This window comes from Monodelphis domestica, chromosome 3 (genome assembly GCF_027887165.1).
Source record: "Monodelphis domestica isolate mMonDom1 chromosome 3, mMonDom1.pri, whole genome shotgun sequence".
Classification (NCBI taxonomy): domain Eukaryota; kingdom Metazoa; phylum Chordata; class Mammalia; order Didelphimorphia; family Didelphidae; genus Monodelphis; species Monodelphis domestica.
Window position 1 is genome coordinate 22,667,978 of NC_077229.1, and position 13,742 is coordinate 22,681,719.

A 13,742-nucleotide genomic window follows, 5' to 3' on the forward strand; every position below is an offset into this window, starting at 1 on the left:
GCAGACACTAGCTGTGTGACCCTGGGGAAGCTGCCTAATATTGCCTCAGTTTCCCTACCTATAAAAATGGGCATAGCCACAAGGTGATTGTGAGGATCAGATGAGATCATGATTGTGTAGTGCCTGGTATACAATAGGTGCTAAATAAATGTTAGCCCGTGGCTTAGATATGTGATGATAGAACTATAAAGGAGAAGAGAAGTAGGGCAGGAGCTAATGGGGCCTTTGGGACGGAGTAAAGGCATTTTTTTTCAGGCTTGTGTATGTCTGAAGGCAGAGATTGGGGGGAGCAGGGGTGAGGGCACCCCCAGAGAGAGGACCAGGTATTTATCCCCATCCCTTGAGCTTTATTGCCCAGCGGGCCTCTGGCTATCTTTCCTTGGCTTATGCCATTGCTTTGAAGACTTTGGATGCCGTCCCAGGGGGGGCTGCTTTCATGGAGAGACTACAGGTTAAAATTCCTGAGAGTCCCCTGAGCATTGGGGAATCAGGGTGCAGCTTGTCTAAGGTCTCCTAGCTAGCAAATGGTAGAAGTGGGACATTCTGGCTTAGTCCTTCCTCCACGCATGGGAGAAATGGCTGCCAGGGGAAATGGAGCTTTCCAGCCTAAAAAAGAGCCTTCTGGGAAAATAAATATTAAAGAAGTGTCCCTCACCTTGCCCTCTGCACCTTGGCTTTAGCTTCTTGTCTGCTTCCTCTCTGACTTAGTCCCTTCAGCTAAAGCTCAGAGCCTCAGTTTCCTCACTTGTAAAATGAGGGATGGCTCAGTGGTCATTAGGATGCCCTGTAGTTCTCCGTCTCGGGGCTGCCACTGTGGTACCCCCATGGGTTATGCCCTCCGCCCTCCTTGCCTCCCCTTAGTTTTGGCTCTGCAGACTTGAGAGGGGGTGGTGTCCCAGGCCTAGCTGTGCTTCTTTAAATGACTTGGTTCTTAAAGGCAGCCAGCTCTCCGGGTCAGAGATGTTGGACAGGAAGGCCCTGTGACTGGCAAAAGGATCAGCTTTGTTATTTGCCTTTTGGCAACCAAGAAGAGGCCTTTAGGTTCTTGGTACTTAGTTTTTTTGTTTTGTTTTGTTTTTTAAATAAAAACCATCACCTGTCTTGGAATCAATACTGTGTATTGGCTCCAAGACAGAAGAGCGGTAAGGGCTAGGCAATGGGGGTTAAGTGACTTGCCCAGGGTCACCCCGCTGGGAAGTGTCTGAGGTCAAATTGGAACCCAGGACCTCCCCTCTGTAGGCCTGACTCTCCATCCACTGAGCCACCCAGCTGCCCCCTGGTACCAAGTTTTTTTGACAAACTTCTATTGCAACCAAAGAGTTGGGAGGGGAACAGTGAAATGCCTTCCAAACAACTGAACCTTTTAGCAGGAAAGGGGAAGGCAGGGCCAGCAGTCTCATCAGGGAGTGACGGGTTCCATGAGAGCATTTCACATTGAGGAATTAAAAAGAAAACCCGTGGTGAGACTGGCCAGCTTTGGGCATGGAAGCACAGCCGTCCTCAAGGCCGTCTCCCAGCGAGCCCAGTAAAGGCAGATAATGTATGGACGAACGTACCGATTTGTTTGACTTGGCTATACATCTTAAAGACATTTTTTATGATGTTTTCTTTTCTTAAAAACATACTTGCACGTTAGGCATGAAAGAATGTGAACTTGCAAAGCCCAGGGACCACTTCTTTGAATGTCTTAAAATGTCTGATAGAGCACCAGACCTGGAGGTCCTGGGTTCAAATCTGTCCTCAGACACTTCCTAGCTATGGGATCGTGGGCAGGCCACTTCACTTTGCCTAGCCCCTGTTGGTCTTCTATCTTAGAATTGATACTAAGACAGAAGGTAAGGATTAAAAATAGGTAAGTATATAATAAAATACATAGAATTACAAAGGAAATAAATTATGCCGAAATCTATAGTTTTTAAAACCTTAATTAAAAAACAAGTTCACAGGCCCCGGGTTAAGAACATTGGCTGGCCTAAAAGATGGTCCTTTGATACTTATCGGAGTAACACTGTAGTTTTTCCGAGTAAATTGAAACAATCTTTCGCTGGATATTTAAAAACAACCGTCCTAACTGAACTTGCCCTCCTGCTCTTCACTTTCTTTGTGTTCTAGATTGTGTGGAGAACGACTACTGGTTCGGGAGAGATCGGAGGTGTGAGTACAGCTTTGACAAGCCGGGCCTTAAAAAAACCGACAAGTACCGAACGTACAGCAAGAAGCACTTTCGGATTTTTAGGGTAGGATCCTGGCATCTGGGCTTCTGGCCAAGAGCCCGCTGCCTGTCTGGGAAATCCTCCCGCGGGTCAGCTGTATTGTTCCCCCTCGCATCCCGTTCTTCTTTTCCTTTTTTTAGGAAAAAGGCCCCAAGAACTCTTATATCGCCTATATTGAAGATCACAGTGGGAACGGGACCTTCGTCAACCGCGAGCTCGTTGGGAAAGAAAAGCGCCTGCCCTTAAGTAACAACTGTGAGATTGCACTGTCTGTGCCCACGAATAAAGGTAATTCTGGAGCCGTGCCTTAAAGCCCTTTGACATCCCAGACTTACTGTTACTAAGAGAAGAATGAGAATCTACTGGCTGCTATTGTCACGGACTCCTCTTTTTGGTTCGGTTTGTTTTTTTAATCTTCATGTTCCTAGAGGTATCTTTGGTGGGTGGCTCAGTGGACAGACCACTGGGCCTGTCGTTCAGGAAGCCCTGAGTTCAAATTTGACCTCTGGCACTTATTGGTGGTGTGACTCTGGGCAAGTCACTTTACCCTGTTGGCTTCAGTTTCCCCATCTCTCATGCGCTGCAGAAGGAAATGGCAAATCACTTCAAAATTTTGGCCAAGAAAATCCAAGAAGATGTCATAGTCAGACACGACTGGAAATGGTTTATTTAATGCCCCGCTTCCCCCCAATTTAACACGGTCTAAAGGCAGTGATTCTAGTCACCATTTCTTAAGCCTCTACTATGTGCCGGGCACTGGGCCAAGTGCTGGGGAAGCAAAGAAAGGTGGAAGACAGTCCCTGCCCTTAAGTAGCCTCCAGGCTATGGGGGGAGACAGCATGCAGACGGCTGCGGACAAACAAGAAATAGCCTGAACTGGGAATAATCCGCCACAGGAAGGCACCAGCTTTAAAGGGGATCATGAAAGCTTCCTTTAGAAGGTGGGCTTTTAGCTGGCCCTTGAGGTAGGGATGAGGAGGGAGGGCCTTCAGCCATGCGGGACGGCCTGAGAGGATGCCCGGAGCCCAGAGATGGGGGGTCTTGTTCATGGGACATCCGGGAGAATCAGAGAGAACATAGTGGGGAGTAAGGTGTAAGAAGCCTGGAAAGGCAGGAGGGGGCCAGGTTAGGAGGGGCTCTGAAAGCTAAACAGCATTTTGTGTTTGATCCCAGGGGCAGTTTATGGAATGGAGAGGGGTGGTGACATGGTCCAACCAAAACTTAGGAGCGTCACTGTGGTCACTGGAGGATGGACCAGAGTGCTGAGAGGCCAGCAGCTACTATAATGGTCCAGCGTGATGAGGGTCTGAACCAGGGAGGGGGCAGGGGCAGAGGAGAGAGAAGGGGGTGTCTCAGAGAGATGGTGCAGAAGTGATGTCCACAGGGGACAGGGAAGAGGCCAGGAGGCTCCAAGGCTGGGAGCCTGAGGGCCTGGGAGATGGTGCTGCCCTTCACAGTGATAGGCAAGGTAGGAAGGGGAAGGTTTGTTTTGGACATGAAGAGTTATGTGTCTATTGGCTGTCTTAAGATGTTCCAGGTAAGTCCCAGAGGTCCACTAGGCATTTGGAAATGGGAGGTTGGAGGTCAACAGAAAGGTCGGACATACATCTGATAACAGCACAGGGATGAGAGAGCCCATGGGAGCCCATGAGATCACCCAGCCGAATGGCATGTGGAAAAGACGGGAGGCCCCACCACTGAGCCTTGGGGGACACCCACTATGACTTGGATGAAGATTGGACAAAGAGGAACCTAGAAAGAAGAGTGTCCCGGACCAGAGGGTGACTGACACATCAGGGAAGTCAAGGGGAAGAAGATTGAGGAAAGGCTGTTGGATTCTGCAATTAAGAGATCCCAGATCACTTGGAGAGAACAGTTTGGATGGAGAGAAGAGGTCAGAAGCCTGATGGAGAGTTAAGAGAGAAGGAGGGGGAGGCCTGCTGGGAGACGGCCGCCTCGAAGTGCAGCCACTCAAGGGCTGCCATGGAGATGACCCGGGCTTTCTAAGGCTCATGCAGGGAAGAAGAGCCAGCTCTGGCCACTATCAAGTGAGAAAGGCTTCAGAGAGGGGCATAGAAACAAGAGAGGCCTCCCTGTCTTTCCTCAGGACTCAGCACATAGTAGGCCTACAGGAAACATTCCTTTTCTTGTTGACATGTTGTAGGAAGGTGAGCCTAGAGGAGCTTAGTGGGGTGGTGCCCCCACCCTGGGGAAATCATAGATCCTTCAGGTTTCCAGATAGAGCACAGAAGTTGGCATTTTTTGTAGTAATAGTATTCCGTTGTGCTCAAATGGACTTCTGTTGATTTAGCCCATTACGCTATTGTGGGCCCCACTTAGGTGGTTTCTCCTTTTTTGCTACTGTCAGTAATGTTGTTGGGGACCTCTTTGTACAAATTTTTCTTTTTCTTTACAGTGTATTCCCCAAATTTGCATTGGGTCAAAGGGCCTGAAGGCATTATAGTTTGTTCCATATCTCCCTCCCTCCCTCCCTCCCTCCCTCCCTCCCTCCCTCCCTCCCTCCCTCCCTTCCTTCCTTCCTCCCTCCCTCCCTCCCTCCCTCCCTCCCTCCCTCCCTCCCTTCCTTCCTTCCTTCCTTCCTTCCTTCCTTCCTTCCTTCCTTCCTTCCTTCCTTCCTTCCTTCCTTCCTTCCTTCCTTCCTTCCTTCCTTCCTTCCTTCCTTCCTTCCTTCCTTCCTTCCTTCCTTCCTTCCTTCCTTCCTTCCTTCCTTCCTTCCTTCCTTCCTTCCTTCCTTCCTTCCTTCCTTCCTTCCTTCCTCTCTTCCTCCTTCCCTCTTTCCTTCCCTCCCTGTCTCCCTCTCTTTCTGTCTTAGTAACAGTTCTAAGACAAAGACTAAGCAAATGGGCTTAAGTGAATTACTCAGGATTTCACAGCTACAAAGTGCCTGAGACTAGATTTGAACCAGGACCTCTCATCTCTAGGCCTGGCTCTCAATCCACTGAACCATTTCATTACCCCCTTGTTGGATTTCTTGACTGTTCTTTGGTTTAGTGCAAACTCTGGGTTTTGCCAAAGGATATACGTGGAATTGGGGTGACCTGCCTCCCTTTCTGGAAGCCATCTTAGCTGAAATACTTAACTTTTTTAACATAAATATATATTTTATATTTTTTCAGCATTTTTTGCCCAAGTATGATTTAAATACTTTTTTTGATTATTGATAAAGTGTTTATATGCTGACTTTACCTCTGTATTCTTAAAATTGTGTACTCTTTTTACTATAGTGATTCCATCTCTTGGCCAATTTTTAAATTCGCCGTTAGAAATCAGAGGTCCATGATTTTCTCAGAGGAGTTTGGGGGTTGGTGGCCTTCTTTATTTTTGCCAGCCATTTGTGAAATAGTGGTGTTAATTGCTCCTTGAATGTTTGATAGATGCTGATTGCTTCCTAACTGTGTTAGATTTAAAATGGTTGAAGGCCTTAAACTGTAACAGTTAAAAGAGTGATGTTGTAAACTGTAGTGAGTTAAAATGGTGGAAGATATAAATTGTGATAGATATAAGAGAGGGTGAGTAAATTTGACCGCAGAAAATGTTTCACTACAATGTCTTGGTTTTTAAATCAAATATAAGGTGGTCGCCAGGGAAATATTCCCAATTATTCAAATACCCAAGTCAACTGGGTTTTATAGAGATTTTAATTAATACAAATGTGGAATTAAAGAAAAGAGAGAGAGAAAAAGGAAATAAGTATGAAGGGCCTTAAGCCAACATGGCCTAGACCTGAGTCTTAAGAGAGAGAGATCAGTCAGTCAGTCTTTTAACACTCACCACAAGGTCTGTCTAAGCAAGGATTATAGTGACACCAGGCCAGCTCCATCTCAGCTGACTTCACCAGAGAGAGTTCCAGCCAGAGTCCTCCTTAAAGAGCCTTCCAACCAGAGACTGTTCCAAAGGGCCTCTCTCCAGAGCCTCCAGAGGGACAGAGTCCCCTCAGAGGAGCTCCAGCGAGACCTCCTTAGAGATTGTACTCCAAGAGCTTCCCTTCTCCAGAGCCTCTCAAGAGATTCTTCCCAAGCGATCCTCATCAGAGATCCTCCAAAAGGATTTTCTTCTCAAGAGATTCTGCTTTTTCTTATATAGGGGTTTTTCTCCTATGTCACCTCCCCTAAGTCCTTACATCTACCAATCACTGTAGACGTTTTCCAAAGGACTGCCCATCTGAATTCCTGCTAAGTCGACTAATCTCCTCAGTAAGTCTGAACCAGTGAAAACACAGCTGAGTCGATTAATCTCATTAAGAGAAAACTTGCCCGACCCTTTTAGGTACCTAGCATCTCATTGTATCAATTCTAAAAAACAGGCATGGCTCAAAGAACTCCTTGCCTTATTATAAGCATGGGTCCAAGTACTTTCATTGTTTAGCAAGGAGTTTTCTCCCCTAAAGCAGTCTTAAGTACGGGTGGAGTAGAGGTCCTCCCATTTCTGATCCTGGCGAGTTCTCACATCAAAATGGGGAATGTTTCCCAGTAGGGAATTTGTTCCAATGGAGGATTCCTCAATGTGGAAATTTTAAACATTCACAAGTCTGAGAAATTTAAAGATTTACAACTGAAATAGAAAGATGGACATTTTTATACCCATGTGATAATTTATGGTTTAAGGGAATAGTGGAGACACTGCTTCATCCTACTACGTATTGAAACTGGGAAAGAAAGTTGGCCTCTTGCTTGGCTGGAGGGTTCTTGTAAGTCACAAGTCAGTAAGTTTCTTACTTCTTTCATTCTAAGCTCAATACTATTTTTGCTAAGTCCAGTTGCCATTTAAGGCAAATTTATTTTTAGCCTAGGAAAAGTGTTATTAATTTAACTCAGCTTGACTCGCCAGAGTACCATCAGGAGCCCTGTGAGGTAAAGAGAGGTTGGACTTTGGAGTTAGATAACAACCCAAGTTTAAGCTCTTATCCGTATGACCTTGAACAAGTCTCTTCTCCTTTCTGAAACTTACACGCCCCATCTGTAAAATGGGAGAGGGGCCAAGTCGATGAAAGCAAGGTCAGCATCTCTGAGGCCTCTGATAACAAAACCGATGCCATGATCCATCTGACCGTACAGGACATGCAGCTGTTGTAGTGTTTACCTGCTGGCACGAGGGTGTTATTGGCTTCATTCATTACTGGCCAACACCAACATTGGTTATTACAGTTATCTGGGGTTTGGTTTTCTTTTGGCGCTTTCAAAACCTGAGTTCTGTGCTTCTGTCGTTCAGGTTTTTGGGTAAGTGATCTAGCCATGGGTGAGCAGCAAGGGGCAGTGAGAAGACCTTTGGAGTTGAAGCCTGATCTGAGTTCTAATCGTCACTCAGTGTCCTCCTCCTCGAGTGACGGGGACAAGCCGGTTCACCCTCTGGGCCTCAGCTTCCTCATCTGTTAAATGAAGAGACTGGATTAGGCAAGGCCTTCTGAGCTTCCTTTGAAGCCCTCCTGAGTCTGTGCTCCTCTGATCACGCTATCCTCAATCATTCTTCTTTAAGGACAAGTTGAGAAGTTTCCCAAAAAGGCAAACAATATTTGAGAAATCTCCAAGTGTACACGTTAATGTGTGCTTCACTTACAAAGTGTCTTCCTTCCTGGATATCTAATCATGAAATCTACAATAGGGCATAGTGGCTCAAACTTGGGAAAAAGTGGACACAGGTTTATTTGTGTTACGGAGGAATAAAGATTCTGAGACTCATCCAGAGGACGGCAAAAAACAAATCGGGTCCATGGCCCCCGGTCATGAGGTCAAGGACCTCAAACCTTGGTTTACAGCTAATATACAGTGAAAAGCAGGGAAAAAACAGGATGTAGGATTGAGCCGCTTTGTTCCTTATTGGTGGAGAGAATTGAGAGGCACCGGGGTAGGAGATGGGAGGGGCAGGGAGAAGTTTTATGGCTTTCCCATGATCAGGAGACTTACAGGAAGTTGGAACTTCACAAAAATGGTAGATAAGGGAAAAATGGAGTTACTAATGCTATTTCACAAATGCCAAGACAGTTATATATATTTTCTTTTCTTAAAAAAAAAGTCCTTATTGGGGCAGCTAGGTAACTCAGTGAGTGGATAGTCAGACCTAGAGATGGGAGGTCCTGTGTTCAAATCCATATATTTCCTAGCTGGATGATCCTGAACAAGTCACTTAACCCCCATTACCTGACCGCTCTTCTGCTCTGGAACTGATACTTAGTATTGATTCTATTTTTTTTAACCCATGCCTTGTCTTAGAATTGATACTGCAAGGCAGAAGAGTGGGAAAGGCTAGGCAATAGGGATTAAATGACTTGCCCAGGGTCACACAGCTGGGAAGTGTCAGAGGTCACATTTGAACCCAGGACCTCCCTCAATCCACTGAGCTACCCAGCTGCTTCCTTTTCATATGATATTTGAAAGGATTTTGATAGATGCAGAGTCCCACTAGTCAGGCTAACAATCGAAAGCTGTGTAACTGACTGCAAGATGGTATTGGAGTTGCGTTATCCACTTGGACAAACATTTTTAGCCAGGTAAATCACTCTTAATTTTGTTAACCCTGTTGTGCTAAATATGAACTATTGAGGCTGAGTAATACCAATGAAAGAGATTTGTTAGGAAAGCAGGATTTCTCCCAGCTTAAAAAGTTTGGGATCTTTTTGGTCCCTCACATTTCCCAGTGCTTCCCATGACCGTGAGCATCCGAAAGTACCCCACCTTCTTTTGATATTCATTGAAATTCTTGTGTTACTAAACCCTGATGTTTAGTTTCAACCTAATCAGTTGGGAGGGAGGGCAGCCAGATGGTACTGTATGGAGTGTTGGATCTAGAGTCAGGAAGACTCATTTTCTTGAGTTCCAATCTGGTCTCAGACATTTATTAGCTCTGTGACCCTGGATAAGTCACTTCACCCTGTTGGCCTCAATTTCCCCATCGCTCAAATGAGCTGGAGGAGGAAATGACATGCCACTGCAGTATCTTTGCCAAGAAAACCCCCAAAGGGTTCATAAAGAGTTGGACACAGCTCAAAAAACAATAATAATCCATTTTTAAATTCTAGTCTGGTGCCGATTTTTGTGGCCTTACTGTAGAGACCAAAGAAATAAGGTCACATTTGGGCTAGGCTTAGAGGTGGAAGTACTATATGAGCTCTGCAAAACACAAGTGGATTCACTTTCTTGCCCAAGTACTTTATTGCATGTGCTTCCTTTAGTTTCAATATTTATTCCTTTAGGAAATATTTAAGTGAAGTCCTTTTTAACAGGATGTTCACCAACTGGATTATTGAAAGACAGGATTGGTTATTTTGATTTCAGAGCAAAATTAATGTGCCTAATTTCTGTCTTTTTTCTTTCTAGTTTTTGTGTTTTTTGATCTGACTGTAGATGATCAATCTATTTATCCTAGTGAATTAAGAGAAAAATACATCATGTCAAAAACACTTGGAAGGTAAATGCTTTTTCTTATTTTAGCAATTCCACTTTGTTTTATTTTGTTGTAAACTTAGGTTGGAGGGCTAGTCCCTCCTGGTTTTTCCAATGGAACTGACGTGCTAAACATTGTAAATGAGAAGTTTAAATGTTCACTTGTAGGGCCGTATCCCCCTATCACAATCTCCTTCCCAGTGAATGGTTATGTCTAAGGGAAATGCTTTATAATTTGGGGATTTTTTCAGTAAGTTATCATCTTTAAGAGGAGCCATTGTGGAAAGTGGCTAGAGTTGGCATATCACATTTCTGAGTTGGAAAGCGGCCCGTGGAGCCATCTTGTTTCCTTCCCCACACCCATCTTACTTAAGTAAAGAATCTTCTCTACTATGTACTTGAGAAGGGGGTCACATCCAGCCTGGGTTTAAAGGCCCCAAAGGAGGGGAGTCCCCCACCTCTGAAAGCCCCCTCATATAACCTAGGTTTTTGCTGATATCAAGCTTAAGTCTCCCTCTTTGGCCCTTCTGCCATTTGTTCCCAAGTCTGCCCTCTGGGATCAAACAAAGTCCTCTCTTCCATCATCTTAAAAAAAACTAACATGTTTCCTTAAGGCTTTTTTCTGACCCTAATTCTGATCTCTTAGGACAGGAACTCAATCATATGAATATCTTGGTTGTTCTCCCCTGAGTATTTTCTGGGGTTATCAATGTCCTTCCTAAGATATGTTCCCCAGAAGTGATCCCAGTACTCCAGATGCAGTCTGACCAATGCAGATGTCAAAGGGACTCTTATCTCCTTATATTCTTGGAATCCTATCTCCCAGTATAGCCCAAGGTTACATCAGCTACTCAGTTGTGTTCTTAACTTGGGTCGAGTCCCCAGCGTCTTTTTTTTTTCAGGCTACGTGCAATGCCTTATGTTTGAGAGGTTGATTTTTTCCCCCTTTTTTTTTTGCATCCCACATTTATTCCTGTGGAATTTTATCTTCTCAGACTCAGTCCTGTTCCAATCTGTCACAGTCCTTTGGGATCCTGATTTGGGCACCTTGTGTACAAGTTCTTTCTTTTAGCTTTGCACCATCTGTACACTGATAAATATGCTACACATGCCTTTCATTTGAGTTTCTGATATATATGTTCCATGCCACAACCCCTGCCTGGGACGCCCACTTGGAGAATCTGTCTGCCAAGCTGACTTTGAATCATCAGGTACTAACTTTTTGGATCTTGTTTGTAACCAATTCCATTGCCACCTAATTGTCCAGCCTGTATTCATCTCTTGTTGGCAAGGATAATGAGAATGACTAATGAATAAGGCTTTGCCAAAATTAAAGTCTAGGTAAATTATCCCTGAAGAATTATCTTGATTTATGGATTTAATGAGATTCTTGTTAAAAAAAAAAAGAAATAAGGTTAGTGTGGCCAAGTCTGTTCTATGCTGATTCTTTGTATTCGCTGCTGCCTTTTCTCTCTGTTCACTAGCCATCCCTTTAATAGGTTGTTGAATTCTGCCAGAAATCCAAGCTTATAGTTCGCTCATTTCATTCTCTTCCTTTGTTTCTTTTTCAGCCATTGAGACGTTTGCCCTTCTTCAGTCACTTCTATTCTCCTCTATCTAGAATTTTTTTCTTTTTCATCTAGATATTTTTGGTAGTTGTCTTCCATCTTTGGAAAATTAAATTTTATCAAACATGTTTACATTCAAATAGATTCCTATATAGAAGAATTCTAACTGTGCTCTGTCACCTGTTTGACTTTTTACTCTGGACCTCAGTTTCCTCATCTGTGGAGATGCCTTTCATGCTCAAAAATGTTGCCTTTGAGTAAAAGGACAATCTCAGACCTCCCACATTCGAGCAGTAGGACTGTCATTGTGTTGACTTGAGGAAATACATGAGAGAAAGCTCCTATAAATTCAGTAATGCTTTGAAACGAATGTGTAATTTGTCCAACACGGTAGCATCTACTAATCCTTGAGCCATTGTAATTACCCGTGTGCAGGAGATTCTCCTGTCTTCTGCAGGTATCTGATTATATGGAGCCACTGAACATTTTTCTGGAGTTGTCAAGATGAAGATAAGAATGCATTTGTGGCCCATTTTCAGTCAAGTCCACAACCAGGTCTTTGGTCCATAAGTTGGCAATTACCGGGCTAGATTTTTTTTAAACCCTTAACTTCTGTCTTAAAACTAAAACTAAGTATTTAGTTCCAAGGCAGAAGAGTGGTAAGAGTTGGACTACTGAGGTTAAGTGACTTGCCCAGGAAGTGTCAGAGGCCAGATATGAAGCCAGGACTTCCCATCTCCAGGCCTGGCTCTCTATCCACTGAGCCACCTAGGTATCACCCTTCCCCGCCACTACAGATCTGGTTTCTTTTTTTGAATCCTTACCTTTCGTCTTAGAATCGACATTAAATGTCAGTTCCAAGGCAAAAGAGTGGTAAGGGCTAGGCAATAAGGGTTCAAGTGACTTGCTTAGGGTCATATAGTTAGGAAGTGTCTGAGGCCAGATTTGAACCCAGGACTTCTCTATCCACTGAACCACCCAACTGCTCTCCCTCACCCCCAAGAGTCTTGAGCATCATCTTTGCCTAGGTTGAGGCTTAAACTTAACTTAGGTAAACTAATATAACACAAGCCACCTTCTGCAGGAAGTCTTCCCCAACCCCTCTTCATTCCAGTGCCTTCCCTCTTTGAATGATTTCCTCTTTTTCCTGTGTACATCTTGTTTGTGCATATGTGTTAGCTTTTCTCCTCTAGTGGATTATAAGCTCCTTGAGGGGAAGGCCCGATTCCTGTCTCTTGCCATCCCTAGCAGTTAGCATTGTGTCCTGGCACACAGTTGGCGCTTAATGAATGTTTATTGACTGACTCCTTTTACCCCAGTGCGGGGAGGGCATCCCCGCTTCCTCTGGAGACTGGGACCAACGACACCGCTTCTGCCAGTGACAACCAGCTGTGCATGTCTGCCTGCCTCGCATTGCCCGCTTCTGCCCTTCATCCTCCAGGATCAGCGGCTTGGTGTCCTTTTCTTGTTGCTGATCTGGAAGTGGCCCTGTGGCGGCCGGTGCTCCCCTGTGAACGCCCTGCAGGGTCTGTTCTCTTGGTGAGCTGGCCTAAAGCTTGTTTCTTCAGTGGCTTTCTTCCTCGAGCCTTCCCGCAGCGTAGACAGGTAGCCATCTCTAGAGCCAGCTGCCGAATGGCATCGTGGGGGATCCTACCGTCTTTCCATCAGCACAGAAAGGGAGGCACTGGCCCGAGGCAAGGCTTCTACCTGAGTGTTTGCTTTGAGGAAGCATCTTGGCTTTTCTCTGGCTCAGGAGGAGAGCATGGGTGGCGTTTTATCTTCTCCTGAGAGTAAAGGAGGCTCAGGTGGCCAGGCCAAGCCTGGAACGAGTAAACACACAGGTGTTCCTTTGAGCTTCTTTCCCCGGCCACCATCTCAAATAAACGTAGTTTAAGGAGCCCGTGGAAAGGTCCCCGCTCCAGAGAGAGTGCTTTTGCCAGGAATTCCTCGATTCACACTCTCCTCTCCCAGGAACCCTTTCATTTGAAGCGAAACCGCTGTAGATCTTTGGGAGAGCCGTTATTTCTGCATAATGACTCTCATTCATTTAGTCTTTAGAGATTTCAATTTGCAAGATGAAAACAGGACAATTCAATCCGGTGAAGTCTTTGTGGTGACTTTTCATATTAAAAGTCTACAAAGAGGGGCAGCTAGGCAGCGCAGTGGATAGAGTGCTGGGCTTAGAATCAAAAAGACTCATCTGCATGAGTTCAAATTCAGCCTACCAGTATGACCCTGGACAATTCACTTAACCCTATTTCCCTTAAAAAAAAAAATCAGCACTGCAATTTAAGGGGGCAGCTGGCTGGTTCTATGGATTGAGAGCCAGATCCAGAGATGGGAGGTCCTGGGTTCAAATTTGGCCTCAGATACTACCTTGGGCAAGTCATTTACCACTCGTCTGCCTTGGAACCAAGATGCAGTATTGACCCTAAGATGGAAGGTGAGGGTCTTTAAAAAGAGAGAGACAGACAGACAGACGTGGGTTCTTTGATGTCGGGGGAGTTAAGGGATACGTTCGGCCCTCATTTTGGTCCCCTGTAAATAAGGTGTTTGGCCTACAG

General features: G+C 45.1%; 1 protein-coding gene across 4 annotated transcripts in view; it reads left to right on the top strand.

Annotated features, from left to right (window-relative positions):
• The window catches only part of CHEK2 (checkpoint kinase 2), a 38,855-nt gene that overhangs the window by 5,660 nt on the left and 19,453 nt on the right, over positions 1-13,742 (top strand). For all 4 annotated transcript variants that reach the window (XM_016432524.2, XM_016432528.2, XM_016432526.2 and 1 more), the window contains 3 exons: positions 2,113-2,237; positions 2,354-2,501; positions 9,545-9,635. In XM_016432524.2, the coding sequence (XP_016288010.1) occupies positions 2,113-2,237; positions 2,354-2,501; positions 9,545-9,635 (364 nt within the window). The remainder of the gene's footprint in view (positions 1-2,112; positions 2,238-2,353; positions 2,502-9,544; positions 9,636-13,742) is intronic.